Source organism: Panthera onca, chromosome D1, assembly GCF_046562875.1.
Source record: "Panthera onca isolate mPanOnc1 chromosome D1, mPanOnc1 haplotype 2, whole genome shotgun sequence".
NCBI lineage: Eukaryota > Metazoa > Chordata > Mammalia > Carnivora > Felidae > Panthera > Panthera onca.
The window spans coordinates 18761088-18781722 of NC_138348.1; the positions used below are offsets into that span (position 1 = coordinate 18761088).

The 20635-nt window shown below is 47.2% G+C and overlaps 1 protein-coding gene across 2 annotated transcripts in view; it reads right to left on the minus strand.

Moving 5' to 3' along the window:
* Positions 1–20635, minus strand: part of EXT2 (exostosin glycosyltransferase 2) — a 144748-nt gene that overhangs the window by 104122 nt on the left and 19991 nt on the right. For both annotated transcript variants that reach the window (XM_060606442.3, XM_060606441.3), the window contains exons 5-7: positions 13492–13687; positions 11492–11631; positions 8689–8782 (exon numbers count right to left, since the gene is read on the minus strand). In XM_060606442.3, the coding sequence (XP_060462425.1) occupies positions 8689–8782; positions 11492–11631; positions 13492–13687 (430 nt within the window). The remainder of the gene's footprint in view (positions 1–8688; positions 8783–11491; positions 11632–13491; positions 13688–20635) is intronic.

A 20635-nucleotide genomic window follows, 5' to 3' on the forward strand; every position in this document is an offset into this window, starting at 1 on the left:
CCCAGGCAGGGTAACCCCAGATGACTGTCAGAGTGGAGCAGGCAGACCAGAACCCAGATGCTTTAATGACTTCATGTGATCAACACAACTGCTCTACAGTGTTATTAGCCCTAGGTCTGAGATAACAAAAGGGAAGCTTTGAAAGTTAAGTAACTGGACCACAGTCACAAATTAGGATTTGTGGCACAGTTTAGGATTTGAATTCGGGTCTCTCCAACTCAAAAACCCCTGTGCTTTCCACTACCAACATTTTTCAAACTTTTTGGACTCGGACCCACACTAAGAAACAAATACATCTTATACTGCAACTTACTACTCATCTACATTTATAATTGAAATAGAGGTTTCTGGAACTACTTATCTTTACTGCGGAATATGCTGATATTTTCCTTTCTATTCTATTTCATTTAAAAAAAAATAAAATAAAATGCCAGTCATCACCCAATGAATTGACTGCATGATCTCCTAACAAATCAAGAGCCTCAGTCTGGAAAATACTGCAGTACCCAATGCCCAGCACCGCCCCCCCACCCCAAATCATCAGACCAGGAGTCAGGAGACCTGGGCTCCAGTCAGGCTCAACCCCGGCCCTGACAATTCATTCTCAAGACCACCTGAACTCAAGAGCCTGTCATTTATAAAATACAAGGAACAGGAACAGGGCACCTGAGTGGCTCAGTCGGTTGAGCATCCGACTTCGGCTCAGGTCACGATCTCACGGTTCGTGAGTTCGAGCCCCGCGTCGGGCTCTGGGCTGACGGCTCAGAGCCTGGAGCCTGCTTCGGATTCTGTGTCTCCCTCTCTCTCTGCCCCTCCCCCACTCATGCTCTGTCTCAAAAATAAATAAGCATTAAGAAAAAAAAAATTTAAGTACAAGGAACAGGTTGAGCCGTTTTGAAGGTCCCTTCCAGCTCTTTGATTCTGTTTCTCAGTCTCCTTAGTGAACACTGCTTTCCCCCTCCATCACTGATCTTTTCATTACTCTCCACCTTGTCACTGACCTTCCCTGCCTTCTAATTCTCTGCAAAGTTCTTTGCCACTAGTATTCAAGGTCCCTGCTCGTTCTGCTCCATCTGCTGAGTCTTTCTCATAGAAGCCATCTCCAGACGGAGGTCAGTACCCTTCCAGAGCATCCGGTCTTCCTATCTGAGACTACCTGGTTGTGAGGATTCCCTTCACCTCTGATCCATTCCTGACTCTCCGTAGCACAACTGAGTGACAGCACTTCTGGCCTTTCAATGGGTATATTACCGACAGTACTCTCCCCAGCAACCTCAGGGCCTTTCTTAAAGGCAGGATCTGTGCCGTGCCCTCTACTTAAAAAAAAAAAAAAAAAAAAAAAAAAATCCCCCTCAATTTGCCTATGCAGTATGTTGAGAGCAGGTGCTTAACACATATTTATTTGATTGGCTTGCATTACGAGATTAAAGACTAACTCTCCTACCTTCTGAGAACTTGTAGGTGGGCTGCTCTAGGAAAAGCCACCGAACGAATTAAAAGTGGCGCCATAATAAGATAAGCAGGCATTTGCAGACGAGGTTCCTCGCTACCGTTTGCCCACGGACAAGGTTTGCCAGGGCTGCCAAGGAAAGCAGCTTTATGGTCTCTCCATCTGGACTGTGAGGATTTAAATCTCAGAAGCCACACAAAATAACTGCAAATCAGCGCAAACCTTAAAGACAGGAAAATTTATTTACAGGCCCTCGTGCACTATAAATTTGAGACAGTTCTATTAAAATGCTTTTCTTGGCTTCCCATCAGATACTTGGCAGAAGTCTTTTTCCAATAAGGTTCCTAATACTAAAGTGGGGGGGGAAGAAGTGAAACACATAAAAATGCTCTTCCTTAAGAGTTCCAATTAAACGAGTCCTTATTTTATCCTGCTTTAAACAACATACATTAACCCATCTCCTTCACAGTGTGGATTTATGCATTCAGGAAAACTCAGACACAGAGAGTCCAGTGCTATTGAAAAGAAATTGTGAAATTCAAAATATCCCACAAAGCGATCATGCTCGGTCCTCAAGGCTCTCCCATGGGCCAAAGAGCCCAGCTTTGGGTCAGAACCATGGTCGTCTGTTTCACAGGAAGAACTCCAGGGTCAGGTCAATGTGTTTTGTTTAAGGGCAAGCAATCCAGCAGCTTTTTTTAGGGCAAGTACGAAAGCAGAGATTGGGAAACACAGCTTGGAGTGACTTGTTGGGGCCTGGGAGTGGGGGAGGAAAGGAGGCAGGGAATATCTGGCATTTTTTAAAAAGCTGTGAGAGTTCAGTTCATGTACATAAAAAATTTTCAATTTCACAGGTGGAGGGATAAAAATGACAGACATTACAATATTGATTCTGGAAATCAGAAGTGAAATATTTTCCATATTCTTCATAATATATTTCCAGGGAGGCATCCAGTCCTAAATGTCTCAAGCGACGACTTTTTTGAGAAGATGATCCAGTAAGCAGTCATCTTGAATTATTGGCAAGTTCGTCTGATTTTTTGCCTCAATCCAGGCCACACAGCTCTGCGATTTAAATAAAGTTGTGGGCAGCAAAAGAGTATGCTCCCTGTCTGTCCCTCACATGGTGTGCGGTCTTGGGAGGATTACTTTACATCTCTTTATTCTCAGTTTCCTCACGTTAAAACATTCAGATTACTTGTCTGACTGCCTATCTCACTACTCTGTTTAAACAGTTTGCTTTGTAAACGGTGGGGGAGTGAGGGGAAGTGGACTCGGACAGCTGTATAACTGTCAATGGACAGGACGGTCAAGCCACCCGCGCAGGGAACCTTCAGAGAACTGCACTGCCGAGGTTTCTAGACATTGGAGAGTTTACACCTTTAAGGAAATCACAAAACACTGTTTAAAAATAAAAACATTTTCATTTTCTTCATTTTTATTAAGTTTTTAATTTTTTTTAATGTTCATTTATTTTTTAGAGACAGAGGGTGAATGACGGAGAGGCAGAGAGAGAGGGAGACACAGAATCCAAAGCAGGCTCCAGGCTCTGAGCTGTCAGCCAGAGCCCGACACGGGGCTCGAACCCACAAACCACGAGATCATGACCTGAGCCAAAGTCAGACACTTAACTAACTACGCCACCCAAGCACCCCTAAATTTTTAATTTCAGTTCCAGTATAGTAAACATACAGTGTTATATTAGTTTCAGGTGTGCAATACAGTGATTCAACAATTCTGCATTACTCAGTGCTCATCACGGTAAGTGTGCTCTTTGATCCCCATCACCTATTTCACCCCATCCCCCACCCACCTCCCCTCTGGTAACCATCAGTTTGTTCTCTGTATTTAAGAGTATTTAAGAGTCTGTAAAAAAAAACATTCTAGACAGAAATCTTTATAAAGTATATTACATTAAGAGCCACTATTTAAAAATATATATATATACATTTATATATATGCTAAACAAAATTTAAATCTTCACTTAAAGATTCGAGGGCATTACCAAGAATAGCAATTTCTGTATCTCCTCAATTTTAAGATACTGCATCAAGAACAGCTGTAGAGGAAAAAGCAAAAGTGATACTCAAACTGATGGTAGGTCTCATTTGGACGTCAGAAATCCAAAACACGAAAAGCAAACAAACACGTACTTCTATGAGTCAAGGAAGTCCGCCAGCTTGCCCCGACGCACCCAGGACACGGCAAAGCCTGCGGAGCTGTCTGTCGTCTATCCGTCTATCCAACGTACTGAGAGTCCTGCTGTTAAAACAGCTTTCCTGTCTTTGCTCTTCACACCAGACGGCAGATGCCCCATCTCACAGACCCTCCCTTGTAGCCTTCCGCCCTTCAAATTTGTGACTGCTAAGCTACTATGGCTATGGAAACCGGGTAAGTCACTGTGCTGAAATTACATGCAAGTAGGATAAAATACAAGCTTCGGTCTAGAGGCTGTCGTGTGGACAAAGTATGTGACCTCTGGTGTGCACACACATTTGGACTCTGTGTTCTTTTCTGCTTTTTCCTTAGTCATAGCCACACTGGCCACCTAACTATAGTCCTGGTCAGTGAGGGTGCCACAGGCCTGGGGTTTTATTTTCTTAAATGGAAGTGTTTTGTCTTTTTCCCAATCATCGAGTTATATCTTCAAGTACTCTTTAGCAGCACGAATATTCGCTATGCTTGGTAGGAAAATATGAAGGCAAAGTGAGACGGGTCTGTGTAACAGACTGAAAAGAAACTGGTATTTTAACTCACCCAAGCTTAAAGGCCAGGGAGAAAAGAAGATGCTGACTGTTTCTGCCACCTCAAAGGCTCCCAGTCAATCGAGTACAAAGAAGAGTTCAAAGGCAAAGCAGGCTCCTGACTTCCACCTCCTAGTGTGGCTGAGGTTAGAGGTCAGTGCTGGTGGAGCCACTGACCAATAAAAGAATGTTTGGAAACTCCACTCAACAGATAAACCAGGGATCCATTTACGCCTTCCTCCCTATCCACACAAACATTTCCAACTATACGGTCCCGTGTCTACCCAGCCTTCCAAGATCCTAGATTGCTTTCTTTTCCACTGTCATTCAAGGGACACTGCGGATATGAATGTTCCTTCTGACTACAGAAAAATATTCAGTTGCATACTTCTTCCTGCCTTCCAGTGTAGGGAAGGTGCTTGATAGGCCTCTCCATCTTTAGGGCCTACCTCAAATGCCACCTCCCCAATAAATCTGTCCCTGACTCCAGCCCATAACTTCTCCCTTCCATTTCAGACCCCTAATGTACTTTGGAAAATGTGCACTGTCTTCTCAACTTTCTTTGTGCTTATGTCCCTATAGCCCCAAGAGAACAAGCCTTTGTGAGTGGGGATCACAGATTTAGTATGATCTCCCACCATCTCCCGTTGAAAAAATAATAATTAGTGTTTCACTAAATTAAGTAGTTAATTTAGCTCACAGGATGACAAAAGGCCAACTGATATGTTGGCTTGATCCTGTTATAACTCTTACCCTCTACTAACTGAAGGAGCTGGTTTTTAACTACTCTCTCTCTCTCACACACACACACATACACACACACACACACACACACACACACACACACACACACACACAAACCTGTAAGCCCCTAGCTTGTACAATGCCACATATGCCAGCCCTCTTGTCATTTTTCAGGAGTACATAATGGAGGCAGAGGTGGTCCTTGTCTTCACAAACCTTAGCTTAACCCTTACTTCCTTTTGCTCTAGCATTGTACTTAACTTTATGGTTGCTTTGATATATCTACGGTCAGAAGGCAGATTCACTTTTCCTTGTCGGGCAAAATGTCTCTCCCTTGGTGCGTCCCAATGCCCAGGTCACGATGAGGGCTTTCGCCGCTGTGCCCACCAGTTACGCTGTAGCCTCCCTCATCCCGAGCTCTAAGCTACAAAACGTCACTGCGATATTTTTATCACCAAGATCCCATCCCCACAATGTTGGGGTCAGTTCAGAAACTTTAGCTCTGCTCCATCTACAGACAGCAAAAACCCTACACTCGGCACTATTTTTCCTCATCTGAAAGAACTAATCTCTAGAGACTGACTATGAGGACAAGGCCAGTGAGAAGCACCTTAGGATTTCTTGGAAACATTTCAATGGTCCCAAGGAAAAGGAGTCACTTAGAAGTGGATGGAGACCTCTGCTGGCTGCAACTGTCCATGCAGCTCCTCGAGCTTGTTTTCAACTGCTGAGCAAGAAATCAGACTTGCTCAGCCTCAGCTCATTCTGACCTATCAACCAGAGGCTCTGAGGAATCAACGGCTGAGGCAACAGGTTTTCCCCTAAAAGTTTATGCAACTTATCTTACAGAAAGATCTGAATCTGAACCCCCTAAAGAGAACTCACTAGGTATAAAAACTTTCCAGAACCAAGTATGTGCTATTTTTTCGCTACTTCTGCCAAGGTCAGGTTAAATCGATGGACAGTAAACAGAGGGCAAAATGACAAACATATTCTGCAAAGCGTCCTACAGAGCAAAGGAACTCTCTCTAATCTGGGATGAGATCATCACCACCAAAAGAACAGTGGTTCCCAATCAAAGCAATGTTGCCCCACATGGGACATTTAGCAATGTCCAGAGGCATTTTTGGTTGTCACGACTTGGGAAAAGGGTGTGCTATTGGCCTCTAGTAGTTGAACCTGGTCCTCCTTTCTATCTATCTGGGAATTACTTAACCAGATAACCTCACTTCTAGTTGACATCAGTCCATCTAGAAAGCTGGGACTGGGAGAAGAAAAGAGGTCACTTTTAGAACACAGGATACTTAGGGAAAGGGGAGCAGGACTACACAGGGGAACGGCAGCAGAGTGCTTTAGAAAGTCTGAAAGCAGCAGAGAAGAAGGGCATCAGAAAGCAGAAGGAAGACTTGGAAAGGGAGGCAGGAAACTGCCAAGACTGCCTTTCTGTCCAATTACACAAGGTGGGGCGCTCACCACCCCAGGAGGTGACTGGTCCTCAGGCCTAGAGGTGAACAGCAGAGAAGAGACAGCCACGTGGTCATTAATGCCGTCAAGGACGGTGACATTCTTGCTAAGGACGAGAGGTTCACAGAGTTTTTAAACAGATGAATGGGACATGAGAGAGGATCCAGCCACCCCATCATCTCGTAAAGGAGGAAATGAAAGCCCAGAGAGCTCTGGTGACTTACCACTGTCATACAATTCATAGGGACAGAGCCAGGGCTCATACCCAAGTCTTCTGACTCCCAAGTATATCTCTCTGAACCCAAATAACCTCAAAGTACCCTATTTTAAATGACCTCTATTCATTCCATCTGCATGGTTCTAGGAGTCTGAGCCTGGACTCAGAAATAACCCGCCGCGCTGGTCTCAGACGCGCGGTTCCCCAGCCAGGCTCTGCGGAACAACAGTGTTCTAGAAGCTGGCCGTAGGAGCTCTGCTCCGAAAACCAAATGATTCTCTTTCCCAACATGACGGTGCAGGGTGCTTACCTGGCCTTCTCCGACTGGAATCTTAAGATGGTATCTGATTTGGCAGATACTCAGCTGCGTTAATGAATCAAGATGCCACAAAAGAAACACAAGGAGCTCAGACAAGAGGACTCTTCTGTGAAAAGGAATATTTTCTTCTACACAAGTTATAGCAACCAGAGATTTAGATGAAGAATCTAGAGATCCCTAGATGGATTTTCTAACTGACTAAACTCAGATGAGGTCAGTAGTTAAATAACAACCGAGAGGCCCAGAAACTTAAAATGGACATGAGCGGGCTGTGAAACTACTACGGGGAGGCTAAAATCAAGTTGTGATTTGTTTTCAAAGCAGAATGCCAGCGTGTTTTACAGATGAGGTTACTGAGGTCCACAGACGGCAAATCCCTGGCCAAGGGCAGAGCCGTGCGCATGCAGTGCAGGCAGTCCAAGGTCAGCGCCTACAGACTAATTACTGCATGATGCCGCCATCCCTTGGTCTAATGAAGAGGGGAGACTCGACACATCCACTAATTTTCACTGCCTCCTAAAACCCAAAAACGACAATTAAGACAAATTTTTAAAAGCAAAGGCATAATCACTGCAAGATAAAGAAAATGAGAGACGAGATGACAGCAATAAAATGCGGAAGCTGAGGGGCAGAACGAGACAGGGTAGCTGACTCTGCAAACCCAAGGGAGCTGCTGAGAAAAGTCAGCTGAGAAAAACCTGAGGTCAGCCACTGCGGAACCCCAAGTGGGGGCAAAGATGAGCCGAAAGCAGAAGGACAGACTGAACCTGTACTTATGAAGTGGTCAGAAGCCCAGACCCCGCCCCACCCCCCACTGGCAGGTGACCACCCTGCCGTCACCCAGACAGAGGCCTGACACCCATTCCCTGGACAAGGTCACGTGCAGGCTCTCTGCCCAGGGTGGGGGTGTCAAACCAAAAGCAGAGGGTACATGGAACAGGTGCAGACTTAATGCTGAATACCTCCAAACCTCTCTCCCACGCATCTCCTACAAAGATAATTTTGACAAAAATAAAAACCTTAAAAATCCATTAAAAAGAAAAGAAACAGAAACAACAAGCACAGTAACAACTTGGGATAGTCTCTTTTCTTTTTTTTTTTTTTTTTTTTTAACTCGCTTGACATTTCAGCCCAACTAAATTCCTTTCTGGAAAGAGAAAAGAAAGGGAAACAGGGCCACCTCAGGCCCCCAGTGGCGTGCTTCAGACTGTCGAGAGCAGCCCAGGGGAAGGACTATCAGAAGGTGGAAGAGAAACTGGAAAGGGAGGCAGGGGCACGGCACCTGCTCCAGGAGGCAGGGAGGGCCTCTCAGTGAGGAAGCCTCTGGGACCAGGAAGCTGGAACTGTAGGCCAGCTGACACGACAACATTCTCCTGGTCAACAGCTGCTCAGAAGCGTCACCTTGAAGCATCCCTGCTTCCAGGGCCGCCTTAGTCACTGTAAGTGGCACCTGCTGTGAACACAACCACCCAAAGGTTCAGCTTTGCGGGCTGAACACACTGCTATGCAAGACCCTGAAAACATGGCAGGCTTACCTCGGGAGAGTTTTCAAATCTCTGACAGTTACTATTTCAACCCTCATTTGGTGGAACTCACCGGAGTCTGCTCTCCTCGCTTCAGTGTGGTCAGCCGACACGGTGGAGGCCACAAGCCCCGCTCACGCGTCAGCTGGGACGTGTACCCCAACCGTGCAGGCCGCCCTTTCGTGCCACCCACGTCACGTCCCCAGCAAGGCTGCCTGGCCTCTTACCTGCCGCTGCATTTCTTCAATCTGTCTTTGGGGGATGCTCTGCAAAATACTGTACGCTTCTGACATCTTTTCTTCTGGCACAACCACAGATGCTCTGGAGACAACGGCAAAACAGTTTACATACACACAGGCCTTCACACAAAGCACTTGCACGTGCATGTCCTGCTGAGCCCCTCCGAGCAGACACGAACACCCGCACCCTCCTTCACCCGCATTCCCTCCGGTGCGTGCCTCCTCCTCCTCCCCCCCCTCCCCCTCCTCCTCCTCCTCCCTCCTTCCTCAGCACAGTTCCCGCTTGCTGCCTGCTGCGTTTCCTCACCTCCCTCCGCCCTGCCCCCACCCATGTGCTCCAGCCACACTGGCGCCCTTTTGGTCATTTCAACAAACCATGCTCTACCCGCCACGGGGTCTGTGGCTGTGAACTCCCTCCTGCCTGGTATGCTCTCCCTTCTCATACTTGCCCACTCTGAACCAACGAGGACTTTTGGCCTTCAGCTACCTACTCAAATCCATTCGCTTAGTCCGCATGTATTTATGGAGTCCCCGTTACGTGCCAGGTCCTGGGATCACGACGGTGACCACGTAAGACAGAGAAGGCCAGGGCTGAGCACCACAAGAACACCTGTGGGAGAGCATTCCAGGCAAAAGGGCTAACGAGCCAGCGGCACTGAGGAAGCAGCACGCTGGGAATGCTCTGGCACCAGAAAGGAGGCGAGGGTGGCTAGAGTACAGTAAAGAACATGGAGGAGACGAGGAGACCAGGAGACAAATGTGGGGGGGGAGGAGGGGGAAGCTCAGCAAAGCCACGGGGCCTTGCAGGCCATTGTAAGGACTCGGCTTCTACTGAGAGAGAAAGCCATTAGAAGGAAGGGTTTAGGAGAGCTGGCACGATCTGATTAAGTTCCAATGGGGTCATTCTGCCTAAGGTGTCAGAAGAAATGGCAGAGAGCAGAACAGCTGGAGACCATCGCAAAATGCACAAGAGCCGGCAAAAGTGGCTCGGACAGAGCCGGCAGGACTCGCTGGCAGGCTAGATGCCTGGGTGAGAGAGGGACGGCTCGGCGATGACCCGCCCGTCGTGGCATTTAGCAGGTTTGCTGTTATATCTGTACAGATGAACTTTAAAACCCGAAACCCCCTCCCCAACAAAACTAGTCCGTTAGGATGGAAACCACACCTGCTTTCCAACACACACCCTGAGCACGTGGTACCGTCTGGCACACGGAGCTGGCACTTAGTAAGTATCTGCTAAGTCAGTCCATGATTTCCACTATACAGATGGGAAAACTGAGGCTCAAAAAAGAATGATTTGACAAGATCACAAAGTTAGCCAGCGATGGTTATCTGAACCCAGGCCTTCTGGCTCCAAATTCAGAGCCCTGCCTCCACTTAACCGTAATTACAACTACCCAAGCCAGTCCGGATTCTCACGAGAGTATCTTTCCAGACTCAGCTCAGGGTCACTGCCTCCACGGAGCCCTCACCAACTCCAGCCACTGCCAGTGATGGCGTGTGCGGCCACCTCACCCTTCTCCCAGCGTCCCACCCAGCCTGGGCTGTGTCCCCTCACGGTAGCTGGCCGTTGCCGGTCTACTTGTCTATCTCCCACCACTAGGCTAGGAGCGTCCAGGAGGCAAGGTCTGACCTTGCTCATCTTTGCATCCCCATACCTAACACGGCCCCTGGCAGACAAAGGGCCCTGAACGAATGTTTCCACGGATGCATGGTCGACTGGCTGTGGCTCTCAGCACTTCTCTAAGATAAACAGAATTACACAGAGCCCTCTTTCAGGCTGAATGAGGCTCCCCCTCTGTTCTGGGCCTCCACTGCCCCCTGTGCAGGCCTCTGCCACAGCACATATCACATGCTATGAGAATTCTCGGTTTGTCCTCCCCACTAGATGCCAGCCTTCTCAGAAGCAGAGACCGCATTGCTCGCAGTAGACGTTCCAATAAGTACAAGACGAATGAATGTACACATGAATGAATGCTACTTAACGTTGTTCAAATACCTATCTATGGTAGTCAGACGCGAACAGAAATATCCAAACAGTCGGGAGAGGAGAAAGCAATATCTGAGGCAGTCCAGCCAGAGAGGTAAACACAAAGGCAGCTGATTTTCAATAATCTTCAACTTCCAAAGTCCTAGGGAACAACCTACAACCTAGCGGAACCTACGTTTGTCCATCTGTTCACTGGGACTGTTTCTAAGCTTTTACCCACGTGCAGACACTCCATCTCCAGCTGGTAACACTGTGCAAATTCGTTGGTCTCTAAGAGCGGTGGTTCACAACTATGGCTACAAATCACACCCGCGGAGCTTCAAGTACAGCGTTCCTGAGGATGAGGCCCAGGCATCTTTTAAAGTCCTTCAGGTGAGTATGCGCTGCAGTTATAATGGAGAGCCACTGCTCTTGACCAAGGGTTGCTAAACATCTTAGATAAGAAGCTAGGTAAGTAATATCTTATGCTTTGTGGGCCAGAGAATCTCTGCAGCAACTACTCAGCTCTGCCACCATAGCACAAAAACAACCAGCAGATAATATGCAAATGAATGGGTGTGGATGTGTTTCAATAAAACTTTATTTACAAAACCTGGCAGCTTCCCATATCTGACCCAAAGGCCTCAGTTTGCGAACCCCTGCTCTAGGCCAACAGACGGACTCTTCTGATGGAAAATACAGCACGATAATCTAAAGGAGTAGTTTTCAAACCTAGGTATGCATTACAGTTACCTAAGGGGCTCTCCGAATCCAATACACACAGAGCCACTGGTATAAAGTTTACCAGAAGGAAACACTCACCTCTTCCAGTCAAGAACTTCAGAGAAAGGCAAAACGTAAGAGTCTGCAATGACAACTGGGACACAGCCGGCGCGTAAAACGTCACTCAGTACCGCCTGGCCCAGCCGAGCACCTCGAAGGACCACACAGAAAGTGGCCTCCTGCAGGAACACAAGCAGAGGTAGGGGATTACACGCCAGTTTCGCCGATCCGCTTGCTCTGATCGCGGCAGACCACGTTCTCCCAAGGGCTGAGGCCAAGCAACACTGAGACATCCTGGCGGAAAATGCCAAAAGGTAACAGTTCACCCCAGTGGAACCTGAAAAGCTGCACCGGCTGCAATGCTTCCGTGCTATGTCACTGCCTCCACTGGCAGCATCTGAAAAGTCTGAAACCAAAGCCCAAGTCTTCCTCTGGGCACTCAAGAGTGTGACCTCCCACAGCCCGGTCCCCTGCAGCCCTAGTGTGTGATGCAAACACACCGAGGCACGGTGGCTGAGCGTGGCTTACGGTGCCTACCTCAGCCTACCTCGTCACGGGATTACGTTGTCTGGGCATTCCGGGCTCCCTCGAGGACCCCCTAGAGGGAAGCCGCAAACTCTCCTTTCATCTTTCTACCCCTCGTGGCATCTAGCGGTGTGCTTTGCACACAGAAGATGTTCATTTCGTGAATGCAATGCCTTTGAAAACATACTACGACAAATAGGTTCCCGTAGAACAATAAATCAAACAGAAAGCAAAGTCAAAAAATGTCTTCTCCCTTCACTCCCTCAAGCCTAGTCAAAGTGGAGAACCTTTTGGAAAATGAAAGACATGCAGGAGAACAAGCAGTTGCAGCAGGTAAACCAAAGTAAGAAATGATCCTATCTCCGACACTTAGTTTCTCCCAGTGCTTGCCCCTTCGGGAGGGGAAAAAAAAAAAGATAAAAAGCAAAAAAAAAAAAAAAAACCTCACTGTTTAACCTTTACAGCTAGAGTAAAGGAAAGTCCAGAAAAAAAATACAAAGAAACTCAATATGCCAAACTCCTCTGGGAATAAATGAGAAAGCAGCGAGGGCTGAAGAAGAGAATGCATCATGGCGCCCGGAGTGCAGGTGGACAGCTCGGCCTGCCCCGAAGAGTCGGCATCCAGATGTGGACACGCATGCTGATAACCATTTTTCCTGTCTAGACAAAGGTTACTAGAAATACTCCCACTCGCATCACCACTGCTATCAGTCAGACATTCCACAGGACATGCAGCACTCTTTCAGAGAAAGTATTTTAACAATCTCAGCATGGGCCAGTTCTCTGTGGAGATTTAAAAAAAAAGAAAAAAAAAAAGTCACACCAGCTCCTTGCTATTTCTCCTTGAGCTATTTTAAATATTTCAGTGAAAAAAACTCACTTTCTCCTTTCCTAGCCCCCCTCCCCCGCTCCCGGCCCTTGGAATGTCAAGCATCCTGCTTATGCTTAAAACATCCCCAAAGGACCACTCTGCCCATGGCTAAGGAAGTACTGCCAGGCCCGTGACCGAGCAAAGGACACACTAATAGCAGGACATGCCAAGGGTGGCAAAACACCAACGGACAAGACAGTAACAAAAAATGAGAAGCTCCCACTCCCAGCAAAAGCCGACGGCGGCCTTGTGGGCCAGCATGGCAGGGGATACAAGCAGCCTCCTGAAAGAAGGAAATTTCCCTGGACGGGCTTGTGAAGACAAGGGTACAAGTAAAATACATGTGCCCGCTTTGTCCATGTGGCTTCTCTGCAAACCCATCAGCTTTGCGATTCCGAAGTATGATGAACACCGGAAAGGAGGAGGGACACGCACAGGCCAAGCGGCTGCGCACGGACAACACGGCAGACACGGACGCGCCCGCAGGCCTGCGTGTCCGGTAAGGAGCAGCACTACGTTTTCCTCTTCTCCCCTTGGGTAGTTCTCCCGGCCGCGTGTGGAAACCAGCCTCTTGCGCTGGGCTGCATGTGACTCTGTGGAAGCGAGCTCTACCAAGCCTCAAGAGAGGGTGACGGACACTCACCTGCAGCACCTGGGGGTAATCGAAGACCTGGTGCTTGTGGCAGCGCCTACGGACGGAGAGGACGCCCTCTGAGAGGTTGGTGCACTTATCCAGGACTAACACCGCCTCCCCGTGTCTGGCTTGGAGGGCCTCCAGGTCTTCTCTGTACTCGGGGTGGACAGCCGGCTGAGAGGACAGGAGGAAGTACCGCCGGGGCCTACGAGAGAGGAAAGAGGGTGACTGCGACGCTGCCGCTGGCATGCCGGTCAAAGTGCGACAAACTCTGGCGTTAAACCTACGGCAGGAAGGGTGTCCTCACCAGGCTTCACACCCCTCGATTTTCTGGGAGATTATACTCTGTAGCATTGCTGAATATTTACAGTATCATACCCTGTCAGAATGTAAGGTACGGCTCATTCATGTGCTGAAATCTTATGCAATCATTAAAGGTTTTATTTGGGATAAGTTCTTCACGTTTTGAGGAAAGGCTTATAATATGCCAAGCTTGGAGAGCATACCATAAATATGTGTATGCGTGTGTGTGGGAAAAGAGAGAAACTGACTGGATGGCTATTTGGAAGAAGCATCAACATATTATCATTAGCTATATCTGAGGTCTCTGATCTGAGAAAGAACCGACAGCTGCCTGCATCCTTCAAACGGGAAGGAAGACAAACAATGGGCAGTAGTGGCTATAAAACCGGAAGAGCTGGGGCGCCTGGGTGGCTCAGTCAGTTGAGCGTCCGACCTCGGCTCAGGTCATGATCTCACTGGTTTGTGGGTTATAGCCCCGCATCGGGCTCTGTGCTGACAGCTCTGAGCCTGCAGCCTGCTTCGGATTCTGTGTCTCCTTCTCTCTCTGCCCCTCCCCCACTTGTGCTCTGTCTCTGTCTCTCAAAAATAAATAAATGTAAAAAAAAACAAAAAACAAAAAACAAAAAACAAAAAAACGGAAGAGGTGAAGGACTGCTTCTGGGTGCTGAATGGCTTCCTCATGCTACAGAGATGCTGCAGGGAAGAGAGCCCCATCCTCAGCCACCTGGACACAGGAAGACGGAATTGGTAGTTGAGAGCAAGTGGAAAAAACTATCTTCACCAAAGTATGGAACCAGTCTTAACATCTGGATAGCAAGGACATCTAAAAGAAAATGGAGAGCAGAAAGGATTTCCATGGGTCTAGTACCATTTAGATCTCCACAAGAGACAAAAACATGAATACAAAGTTCATAAGCCAGAAGTTACGGGGGAGATTTGAGGAAGACCAGATGGTAATTCTCTCCTGGAAGGCAAGACTCCTACAGAGCGGAGAGGTTCCAGAGCATAAACACTACATAGGTTGAGGGACCACTAGTGATCACCATCAAAGACATAAATAATATAAAGCAGGTTCCAGGAAGAAGTAAAGCACCCATTAAACCTAGAAGCAACAGTCACATGAATCTACCCCCAATGGTCTACACCAGGGGAAGTCCCAGGGGTTGGTAGATCTCACAGACAATGCCACCAGGCAAGCTGATATGAGTATGCACATAAGAAAGGACCAAAACCTATACTCTATGACCCCATTCTCTCTCTCTGTCTCTCTCTCTTCTTGCTTTGAGAGAATGGAAGGGTTATTGTTTTTTTGTTTTTTTAGTTTCTCAAACTTACTTGGAGGTTCTAGCTAGAGAACACCTAACCCAGTAAGAACAACCCATCCTGAAACTGGAAATCATGTTTTACCCAGCGCTGAACTTCAGGTCCCAAACACATAGAGCAATGAGTGGAGAAGGGGAACCCTCACCTCACCAGCCAGATCAGCTAAAGAAACTCCAGAGAACAGAGCAACGCATACCACAGCCAGATTGCTTTCAAATCCTCAGAACCATCTCTTTAAGCAGCTAAACTGAAAGCAAAGGGTACTTCCCATGCCACAGTTAGGAAAGAAAGGGATGCGCGCATTCCTAAAACCTCACTGCCTAATAGCAATTAGCCACACGAGGCCATTTAAAAAAATTGTTGTTAATGTTTATTTATGAGAGAGAGAGAGAGAGACCGATCGTGGGCAGGGGAGGGGCAGAGAGAGAGGGAGACAGAATCTGAAGCAGGCTCCAGGCTCTGAGCTGTCAACACAGAGCCCGATATGGTGTTGGAACTCACGAACCGTGAGATCATGTCCGAAGTCAGACGCTTAACCGACTGAGCCACCCAGACGTCCTGAGGCCATTTAAGTAAAACATAAAATTCAGTTCCTCAGTCACACTAGCCACATTTCAAATTGTCAATGGCCATACGTGGCTAGTGGGTACCTAACAGCTCAAATACAGATGGTCTCCCCACTGCAGAAAGCTCTATTTGATAGAGTGGCCCTCAATGGTTGTTCAGACCCAGAAACCAGGGGAAAAGTAAGTGGAGATAAGAAAGATGTGGAAGAGCAATCTATGGGGAAGTGAGTTTGGATCAGCTGCACAGATCGGTTCCTGTCATCCCGGGCAACTTCCCCCTAAGTTATAATCTATTGAACAATGTGCTGAATATCTATAGTTAAAAGTATTCCTTCTAGACACTGAAATGGACTCTTGGATTCTATGTTCAGCCCTGAGCCTCGATAATTTTTCTTTTGTAAAAGCATTAATTTTCAGGGGCGCCTGACTGGCTCAGTCGGTTAAGCATCTGACACTTGATTTCGGCTCAGGTCATGATCTCATAGTTGTGAGTTTGAGTCCCGCATCAGGCTCTGCACCGACAGTGCATAGCTTGTTTGGGATTCATTCTCTCTCTCTCTCTCTCTCTCTCTGCCCCTCCCCTGCTCGCGCCTCCCTCTCTTTCTCAAAATACATAAACTTTTTAAAAAAAGTATTAACTTTCAGAGGGATGACGTTGTGATGAAAAGATCCCATATAAGAGCACCTGCAGATCATTGTGAAGTGAATACCATCTACTTTGAAATTATTTCTGTAATCAAACTTGTCTATTTAAACAAGAGAAAGATTTATAGGCAAAAATCACAAGACAAGCAGGGTTTAAAAACATCTTAACACTTAAAGCTATTTGCAAATGAAATGGACTGGGGTTTTTCTTCTTTCAAATCAGAAAAATTTTCATTAACAAGTTATAGTGAAATCAGCCATGCATCAAGTTAGAGCTAAGTGGCCTTTAAAGGTCTTTCCAGTTCCTAAGACACTGGTTCTATGATGGATCTCATCGGGCACGGATACTTGCCGGATGTTTCTAGGGACTTTCTATTTAAGTAGAGCTGCTGGCATAAAACTGGCAGGCTCTATGCCATCTAGAGTAAGAAGAGACACACTGGCATCCAGGAGGGTGTCCATGCAGAAGGGCGCAGAGTGTTGGGAGTTCTAGAGAGAAAAGGGTGCTTCTATTTCTGCATGGCGTGTGTGGGGACAGAAATGGCCCACACAGAGTGTTGGAGCCTTTCCCCACAAAGGTTTTCACCCCAGTGAAGGCTTCTACTCAGGGAAGAGCTGGGAGGTGGCTCAATGCAGGGTGTGAGAGTCCTGCAAGGGTACCCGATTCTGCACTGGGGGGGCAGGGGTGAAGGTAGCCATGACAACCCAGTGGGATGCTGGAGAACAAGCGAGGTTAGCATGTTTGTGGGGAGGATGATAGCAACAGTCCCATCATCCCAGTGTGGGGTGCTGGAACCCAAGAAGGCTGAGGAGGGTATCTGCTGGGGCAGGTGGGAAGGAGACAGCAGCAAGAGCCAACATGGGGGAGTCAGTGTCTGAGTAGGGCCGAAGAGGGCACCGTGCAGTGATGGAGGCAGTGGCGGCACAGAACTTTGGTTACATGGAGGAGGGTTGATCAAATAAGTGAAGATATTGAGGATAATGGGAGCCAGATTTCTCACTGTCTGAGAACGGAGTTACAAAGACGCAAAAAGAGAAAACCGGAAGGCTCGTGCGGTGCCTGGTGGAACTGGAGATACTGACAGGAACGCATGTAGATCACATAGCGACCACCCACCCAGGTGGATACAGGAAAAAATACAGACGTTAGTGTGTGGTGCTCCAAGAAGCTCCTGAGGAGAGGACTCTGGCTGAGGTTTCACTGTTGAGAAAAAAAGTTCTATTTTAGACGTTTGGTTGCCAGGATCACTGGATCCCTACTCTACCATTACTGCATTTTCAACATAAATGTGCAGATGTGCACGGAGTCTAAAAATGCTCCCTCTGCTTGCCGGCTCTCCCTGACCTGACAGATGGTTGATGGGGTGTGTGCCCATTTTAGTTCTAAGCAAACAAAATGTTAAGGTGGACTTGTTTTTCTTTTAAGGACTAGAATTACTAGCTATGACTTTCATGTTTCCTCCCAGCAGCGCTGAAATCTAAGTTTAAGTAAAATCACGCTGAGAACTTGAAGTCTCCCTCAATAGTAACAGCTGTAAACTCCCAATTTAGTTCCTTTTAGAAAGAAAATGACAAGAATTCCAGCTGAGACCGGCACAGCTGTGAGAAGAAGCTATCAATAGCAACAATCCTCAGCTTCCCATTGAAAAAATATTGAGAGAGATTTAAAATAAAAATAAAAACAAAGCTCTCACTACTCTATGTAGCCCTCAAGAGATGTGGGAATCCCCTTGAAAAGCAACTCTCACCAAGAGCAACAAATCCGAAGCACGGCCATGAGGTCACCTCCCTGCCTCCTCCCTCCCAGGTCCCTGGACAGGCTGATGAGTCTGGAGCCTGCTTTTGCCCTTTGTTGTTTTTTCCTTCTTCTCCTCCCTCTCCTCCTCCTTCTTTTCTTCCTTTCAGAGACAAGGGAACTGCAGGCTGGAGGGAACACAAGTGTGGGTCAGGCTGAGCTCTAGAAATCCACCAACTGGCCAGCAGAGGGAGGGTCGTGCCCCAGGCAGCCTTCAGCTTTTTCCCTGCTCCTTGAAGATCTACTTTCTTCCATCTAGCTACTGAGTGCAGAATTTCACACTCTGACATCTAGGGATCTAGTTAAAGATCTTAATTTCAATCTTGATATACGTAAAAACTAGGGAGGTGTCGTTACTGAGAAAATAGCCACCAGCAGCAGTTTAAATCTCTGAAAAGTAATCGCCTGAAAATAATTTTTACTCTTTAGAGGTGGTTTGTTCTCCTTTGTTTTTACTAAATCTTTTCTTTTCGGTAGGCTTTTGCCCCTAGGTCAAATCTGAAGGGAAGGAAGAGTCCTAAGAGAGCTGGGTTACACACTAGAGAGATTAGAGAATAAAGACAGTAGAGTTCAAGCAGTCTTAAGAAAACGCGGCCCAGAGTCAGCCGTGCCAACAGGACAGACCCGGGCCCCAGCCGCTCGTCTTGGCCTCAGCCAGGCTTTCTCTGCAGCAGACTGCTGCCATGTGGGCCCCGGAGTCTTTGTTGCACAGTGTGTGCGCTACAGAGGTTTACTGGCACCCCCGGCGTCCACCCACTGGCCGCCAGGAGCACCCCGCGCAGAACAGAGTCAACCCAGCAGGCCTGACTGCTCTTCAAGGCTGGCTCTTGGCTGGTATATGGGAACGCCAATTTTGGGAGAGTTCCCACCCTCCCCCGAACCGAGAGGAGTGGCTTACCGGGCCCGAACTGTACAAACAATATGGCTTATGCCGAACACCTGCTTTCCTTCTGGAAATCTGAAACGGGGGCACGTGTCAAGCAGAGACTGCATGTGATTAACTCCCAATGAAAACCGCGGGCACGGAGAGTCTCTAACGAGTCCCCAGTAAGTGACATTTCATGCCTGCTGTCACCACTTGCCCATCCTGTGTGACGGTGTGACACCAATGGGAGAGGACCTTTGATACCTGCACCTGGTTTCCTTGGGCTTCACCCCATGTGCCTTTTCCCTTTGCTGACTATGCTCTGTCTCCTTCTGCTACAGTCATAGCCACGAGTAGGACTACGTACCGAGTCCTGAGCTCTCCTGGCAAATCATCGAAATCGGAGGTGGTCTAGGGGACCCCTGACACACACACTCCTCAGTCACAACAGTCAAAAAGCCTCCACAGACTGCCAAATATCCCTGGGGAGATAAAATCAACCCCTCCGATGTTGAGAACCGCTCATCCGGCCATGCGTGGTCCAGATAGGCCTTCAATAAAGGTTTGATTAGAACTGAAGTGAACGGAATTAAACTGTTTCCAAAACAACTTCAGGCGGAAAAAAAAGGCAAAGGGTTAAAAATTAACTTTCAAAAATCACACAGCTGATTTAAATTTAAATGTTCGCAGAAGCAACAGAGAAGATAAATCTTTTTTCTAAGTTCAGTGGACTTTTCTCCACTATCATAGTTTCATATTATAATATCTATCATAATATATTTATATTATGGTAATATCTATTATATCTACTGCTACATAAAGATGCCAAATTAAGATCCGAGATACATGACAGAAATCTGTACCACCCCAACAGGGACCAGCTAGGCTGGTACCTTCTCATCAGAGAAAAATCCAGTCTCAAAACATAGCACCAACTGCATACTTCTCTCCAGTCTACAAATCCTCTGTAAGATTTTGTATTTTCATCTTGATGATGATCCAAAAAAATTAGTACAGGCATATTTTTGCTCATGTTTAGTGATAAATACTGCTAAGAGTTTTTCAATGTCCGGGGCACCTGGGTGGCACAGCTGGTTAAGCGTCCAACTTTGGCTCAGATCACGATCTCACAGTTCATGAGTCCGAACCTCACGTTGGGCTCTGTGCTGACAGAGCAGAGCCTGGAGTATGCTTCAGATTCTGTGTCTCCCTCTCTGCCCCTCCGCTGCTCACACTCGGTCTCTCTCTCAAAAATAAATATTAAAAAAAATTAAAAAAAACACAAAACTTGTATACACATATTGATAGCAGCATTATTAAGAATAGCTAAAAAGTGGAAAAAACCCAAATGTCCATCAACTTATAAAAGGATAAACAAAACGTGGTATATCCATATGACAAAACAGTATTCAGCCAAAAAAGGAATAAAGCACTGATTCCGTGCTACAAAATGGATAAACCCTGAAAGTGTTATGCTGGGTGAAAAGAGACACAAAAGGCCACCCGTTATATGACTATATTTTTAGGAAATGTCCGGAATGGGCAAATCCACAGAGAAGGAAGGTAGCTGAGCAGTTGCTGTTGGGGGTAGAGGGTGTGAAATTTGAGGGCAGGGACAGAAAAGTGGCTGCTAACAGGTATGGGGCTTATTTTGGG